At 20.3% G+C, this 7494-nt stretch overlaps 1 protein-coding gene across 1 annotated transcript; it reads right to left on the bottom strand.

The window, feature by feature from the left end:
* Positions 1–266: 266 nt before the first annotated feature.
* PGSY75_0110500 (putative bromodomain protein) lies at positions 267–6662 on the bottom strand (the record flags this gene model as incomplete). Its single annotated transcript, XM_018783657.1, has 2 exons — positions 267–359; positions 468–6662. 2 exons carry the CDS (start codon positions 6660–6662, stop codon positions 267–269), a joined length of 6288 nt encoding a protein of 2095 aa, XP_018643941.1.
* Between the last annotated feature and the right edge of the window lie 832 nt (positions 6663–7494).

Genomic DNA, 7494 nt, shown 5'->3' with positions numbered 1-7494 from the left:
TATAAAAAAAAAAAAAAAAAAAAAAAAAAAAAAAAAAATTAAATATAATTAAAAAAATAAAAAAAAAAAAAAAAAAAAAAAAAAAAAAAAAAAAAAAAAAAAAAAAAAAAAAAAAAAAAAAAAAAAAAAAAATTTGAAATATAAAGAATAAAATAAAAAAGAAGATACACAATGTGCACATTTTTTTTTTTTTTAAAACCCTTAAAGTGTTATATGAATGTAATCATATTAATATATATATATATATATATATATTACCCCGAGGTTTATGTCATTAGTGCAACCTTTTTTTTTAAAATACTTATTGTGGTTGTGTTTGTAGTCTTATTAATATCAAGTCTCAATAAAATATCTATTTCCTACAAAAGAAAATAAGAACATGTACATATATATATATATATATATATATATATATATCAATACAAATGTAATGGCATGCCATTTAATTTTTTCTTGTGATATATTACCTTTATATATATCCTTATTTGAGAAAGAAGAAAAGATATTTCATTTACAGAATCATATAAAGTTAAGGTGCTTGAACTATTTCCATTATATAAATTAAAATGTTTAAAACAGTTATCTAAAACTTTTATTAAATTATTATTTTGTTCAACAGAGTTGTTACATAAATAAAATGGGATCTTCTTATTTTTTGTAGATTTATTCATTATATGTATTTTTAAGAATTCAAAATACTTTTCATCCGTTAAGAAAATGTTTTTTCTCTGAATTTTTATATATAAATCTAAATCATAACATGATTTTATAAAAAAATAAAAATAATCATCAAAATAATAATTATAAAAATTTGTATTATTTATATGGAAAAAAGATGTATCTTCCATATTACTATAATCAACATACAAATTTAATAATAAGGTCTTTTCGCTTATCTTATTTTGTAAAAAAAACTCCTTTTTTAATTTTTCATCTTTTTTAAATAATAAATGAAAATTATAAAAATTTTTGTTACTTATGTTGAAAAGGATGGAATCGTCACTATTCATAAGGTTTTCATCATCATAATTTTTATCATCATAATTTTTATCGTCATTATAATTATTATCATTACCCTCACGGGTATGCTTCAATATAACTTCTTTTTTTTTCTTCTCATTATTATAATCACACATTTTCTCTCCATGCCTTTCCATTTGAGCATGAGACATATCCTCCTTATCATAAAAATTACAATTCTTATTTTCATTTTGAATTTGAGAAGCATTATCTTCATGTGTATCCTCATTGTTCGAAATTATATTATTAATAATATTTCCATACGTTATAAAGTATGAGGGGGCATTCTTTTCATACTCCACGTCGCATTTCAAGGTATCGTTGAAAGAAACGCACTCATAACTTTCATTTATGTGATCATTTGTTGCATGCTTATGTGCATTCATATATTTTTCACACACATTCCTTTCATCCACTTTTTTGTCATTTATATTCTTTTCATCCACTTTTTTGTCATTTATATTATTTTCATCCACTTTTTTGTCATTTATATTATTTTCATCCACTTTTTTGTCATTTGCATTCTTTTCATCCACTTTTTTGTCATTTATATTATTTTCATCCACTTTTTTGTCATTTGAATTCTTTTCAGCCACTTTTTTTTCATCTTCTGAAGAACTCTCATCCTGATAATCTTCAGAAAATCCACTAAACACACTCTTTGGTATTTTACTCATTTGAATATTATTACTTTTTTTTATATGTATACATATTTTATCCTCATTTGAAATATTACATGACTTGTTCATAAATTCTTTCGTTTTTTCCTGAACAGTCAGAATATTTCCATCGTGTTCATGCGGATGAATTGTTTTTTGCGTAAATTGAATTTTTAAATTTTCATTAATATTATTGACATCATTTGTAATATATGTATTCTTTTTTTCTTCATTTGACGAATAATGAAATACGTGTGTTTTATAATTTTTATTATCATAATTATAAAGTGTGGTTGTTTTTTCTTTCCATAATTTTTTACTATTTTCTTCATTGTGGGAGATCTGTTTGGTTTCTTCGATTAGATTACGATTATGATTTTGTTGCACCTCACCAAGGTTTATATTAACATTATTATTATTTAAATTATCATCATTATTTAAATTATCATCATTATTTATTAAATTATCATTATTTATTAAACTATCATCATTATTTAAATTATCATCATTATTTAAACTATCATCATTATTTAAATTATTATCCCTATTGACATTTTTCTTACTTATCACATTTTCACAATCTGTGCCATTCTGATGAGAATTCATTTTTTCATCATTTCCCTCAGTCGAATGATCATCAATAAACTCATGCAAGTTTCTAAAAATATTTTTATAATAAAAACAGTCCGTTATAAAAACATTTTTATCACACTTAAGCATACAGCTTTTTTTATTTTCTAAATAGTTATCAAAAATATTTTCTTCAAAAAGAATAACATTTTTATTTCGTTTTCTTTTCTTTAACATTTTTGTAGATTTCTTTTGTTCCCCTTTACTTTTGTTTTCTACATTTTGTTCAAAATTATGTACTGCATTTGAATCTTTTAAAACAATTTTAATTTTATTATTTTCTTGTAAGGAATAATTATTAATATCATCCATATTATATTCTTTTGAATTATTGTCATCTTCTGTATCTTTTTTTTCATCACTATGATGTGTATCATCTTTTAAATTAGAATTTTCAAATGACACATGTGTTTGATTTAAATGATGATTATTTTCCATCTCATATAAGTTACACAATTGATTTATATTATCTTTACAATTTTTTATATTATCATAACTGGTAGTATCTAAATTTTTTATTTGAACATTTAAATCTGGTAAATCATTTCCTTGAATATTTTGTGTAGAAAAATTATTTGTATTATTGTCTATAGATTCATCTATAAATCCAGTGGATGAAACAGTTAATGATTTTTTTTTTGTATTAAGTATGTTGTTATATTCTTCTTTGAATATATAAGATAACAAATTATTTTTATTTAATTTTTTATAATTTATTAAATTGATATTATTAATATTAATTTTAGGTTTACATTTTTTATTTAATTCGTTAATATTAATATTTCTTAATTTTGAAAATTCTTGTATATTTATATTATTACTAATAAGATAATCTATCCACATAGTATAGATAGAACTATGTTTTTTTTTTTTTTTTGTAATTTTTTTAAAAAATTCTATATAATACACTTCATTAAATATATTATTATTTAAATCACAAAAATTATTATTTATTTTTTCTTTCCATTTATTCCATAAATATTCAAATTTCAAATCGCTACTTTTAGCAGCATCAATAATATATTTATTTTCTTCTATATCAGGATTAAAATCTATACAATTTTTATATATTAATTTCATATCATAATAAAAATCAATGGGTTCTTTATATATACCATCTGATAAATTTTTAGATATGGTTATATAATCCATAGGTTTCTTAATTTTCATTTTGTAGTCTTCTTTTATATTATCATTAATACTACTATCTTCTAAAACAGGTGTTTTAAAATAAAACGAATTATTATCATTTTTTAAAAGTTTTAAAACATTATCTCTGAGCATTTTTTCCCACTGTTTCAATAATCTTTTATTTGTATTCTCTGATTTGTTATAATAATAATTATTATTATTAATATTATTATTATTATTATTATTGTCATTATTATTGTCATTATGATCATTATCATGATCATTATTATTATTATCATGGATGGGTTGTTGTTTTATATGGTCATTAATTCCTTCCAATATATGTAAACCCTTTTTATCAACATTCTCAACACTAGTAATATAATTTGGAGATGATATATGCTCACCATTCAAGATATCCTTATGCTCTATATGATTATTTAAAACTAATGATGAGTATTTATCATTATTAGTACATTTATTATTATTGTTTGAATTGTTAATATTACTTGAAGATTTTAAATGTAAGCCTTCGTTATTATTTATAATATTAAGATGATCAGCTCTATTACATAATAAAACAGAATTTGATATAATGTCCATATTATCTGCATTCGACATGTTATCTTTATACGTATCTTCACATCCTTTAGCACTTAGTTCATATTCTTCATCTGTTATATAAATATTAACAATATTATCATCACCTTCTTTATTAATTTCATGCTTTGGATTATTTTTATGATTCTCTACATTTAATCCTTTTAACATGATAGAAGATGTGGAAGGCTTATATTTATTACTCACACAAGTATGATCCTCACTTACAAAATTGTTATTATTGTTACTATTATTATTATTGTTGCTGTTAATGTTGATGATGTTAATTTTATTTTTGCTTGCGATTCCTACTTTTTCTTTATCATCGTGAGATAATTTTTCAGATTCCATAAAAAATTTAAAAAAATATTTGTCTTCCTTTTCATGATAACGCTGTTGATCCATCATAAATTTATTTGCACATTTAGTACCTCTAACTGATATTAACATTTTATAGAATTCATGTTCATAATTTTTGAATTCATTTTTTCTTAAGTTGAAAAGATTCATTTGTTCTTTTTTATCTTTTGTTTCTTCAATGATATTTTTTAAAACTTGAAACATTAAAAAAACATCATCATGGAATTCTTCTTCATTTTTATATAAATCATAATGTAATTTATTATATATAACATCTAGATTTATTTTATCTAAATAATAATTTGTATTTTCATTTCCATTATTTAAATTATCATTTTCATTACATGATATTCTTGTTAATTTATTTATCATCACACGTTCTATTAATTTCTCTTTTATATTATGTGAATTAAAACATATATTTGTATAATCATCATTATCATTATTTATAATTTCAAATATTTTCTTTTTTTTCATGTTATCTAATATTTGTGATAAACGTCTTTTAATACTTCTATTCAAAATTATTTGTTGCTCCTTATTTTCAGATTTATTCTCACTAAGCCTATGTGTCAATGGTTCCATTTCTATACAATTATAGCTATCATTATCATCATCTCTATTATTTTCTTCTTCCTTTTTTTTATTACTAGTTCTCTCTGATTTTTTCTTCACATTGTTATGATGTGTGTTATTATTTTTACTATTCATATTGTTGATATTTATATTTTCACATATATTTTCACATATATTTTCACATATATATGTATGCATATTTGTAGTTATATTTTCACTTATATTTTCATTTTTCTTACTATTATTATTTTCTAACTTATCATATATGATTTTATCTACTTCTTTATTTTTCTTTATGTCCCTTTTTTCTATTTCCTCTTTTCTAGCTTTATCATCAGATGACATAATATCATCTTCATCTCGTATCTGTTCATCAACATCTTTTAAAATTTTTATATTATCTTTATGAATATCTAAATTTCTTTCCTTTCTCGTTTTGTTTATAATATCTGAACAAGAATCTTGTGATTGTTCCTTTTCTGATTTTATAATTTCATGTATTTGTTTAATCATATTCAAATCATTTTCTTCATTCTCTTGAATAATTTTAGATAGATCATCTAATTTTTTATCCAAATGGCTAGCACGCTTTTTTCTTTTCTTTCCACTTTCTTTGCTTATGTTATAATTATCATCACTACATAAATTATTATCACTACATATTTTATTATCACTACATAAATCAGATAAAGCATGATCGACATCAACATGCTTTTCTTTTTCTTCCTTCTTGTCATCTGGTAGATTATTTATACTTTCTTTGTTATTATTTATTATTTTCAAAATATCGTTTAGATTTTCTTTTTTCTCTTCAAATAAATTAGTATCAATGATATCATCATCATATTGATACTTGTCATCACATATATTATTTTTATCACATATATTATTATTATCACATATATTATTATTATCACATATATTATTTTTATCACATATATTATTTTTATCACATATATTATTATTATCATCATATATATTTTTATTATCACATATATTATTATTATCATCACATTTATTATTACTACTCTTACTTTTCTTTATATTATTTAACTTCCCTTGTGTTGTATTTATTTCTTCTGGCACTCTTTGAGTACCTCCTACTTTTTTATTATTATTATGATTACTTTTGAATGTTGTCTTATGATTATTTTTGTTATTCCCTCTATTGGAAATGCTGCTACTACGTTTCTCTTCCTTTGTCAATCTGTTCATGTGTGTAGCATGTTTCCCTTTTTCATATTCAATGTTTTTTTTTTCATATACTCTTAAACGCTTACTAATATTATAATTATCATTTTTATTATCACATTTGTCTTTTATATCATCATCTCCTATAGATAAGGTACTACTTATGATATAATTTTTTTTCTCTTTCCTCCTAGGAACATTATTTTTTATATTATTCTTTGCAAGGTCTTTACTATTTGTTCTTTTATTTTTTATTTTTTTTTCTAAATCTTCTTTTAAATTAAATGAATTATTTTCTTTCTCTTGCGACTCTTTTCTAACATTCTTATTTCCTGCTTTGCTTTTTTCGCTAGCTGAATGTTTCAAAACATTTTTTGATTCTGCAGTTTTGTTTTCAGCATGCTTATGGCTAGCATTTTTATTTTGGACATTCTGTTTAATTATATCGAATTCTTTTTGATTATTTTTTTCTTTTAAGCTTCTTCTTGTTTCCATTAAAGAAAAGAAAAAAAAAAAAAAATAAATAAATATATAAATGAAATAGAAAAGATAAAAGATATAGAAAAAATAGAAAAGGGAAAGGAGAAAAAAATCAAATCAGAAGGATAACAAAATGAAGGAGATATATAATATAATTTATTTATATTAATACAAATACTGTAAAATATTACATATATATATATATATATATATTGTTATTTACACATTATACATATCAGTGTATGATTATATATATTTGATAAAACTGTGTATTTTCTTTTTTTTTTTTTTTTTTTTTTTTTTAATTGTTTATTTCAAAAATAAATCAATTTATATATATATATATATATATAATTATAACTATAAAAATAATATAACATATATATAATATATATATATATATAATATTTTTATAAATAATACAATAAATTAAAACCTCTAACATATTTTTTTGTAAGCAAACATGTTAAATATTTTAAACTCAAATGTAAATACGTTTTTTTCATATATAAGAATATATATATATATTTATATATTATATATTTTACATATATATATATATTATTATATATATGAAGGTAAAAAAAAAAAAAAAAATATATATATATAATATATATATATATAATATCTATGTTCTTAAACATGTATTTTTTAATGTTTTAAAAAAAATGTGGATCAATATATATATTATTATATCTAAACTTAATTTCCCCCCACAAAAAAAAAAAAAAAAAAAAAAAACAAATAAAACAATTGTATGTAGATCACATATATATATCATTAGATTAGATAATTTCCCTTATTATAGTAAATATATATATATATATATATATATATATATATATAT

This window comes from Plasmodium gaboni, chromosome 1 (genome assembly GCF_001602025.1).
Source record: "Plasmodium gaboni strain SY75 chromosome 1, whole genome shotgun sequence".
NCBI classification, from domain to species: domain Eukaryota; phylum Apicomplexa; class Aconoidasida; order Haemosporida; family Plasmodiidae; genus Plasmodium; species Plasmodium gaboni.
This window is presented reverse-complemented; position numbering and strand designations above follow the sequence as displayed.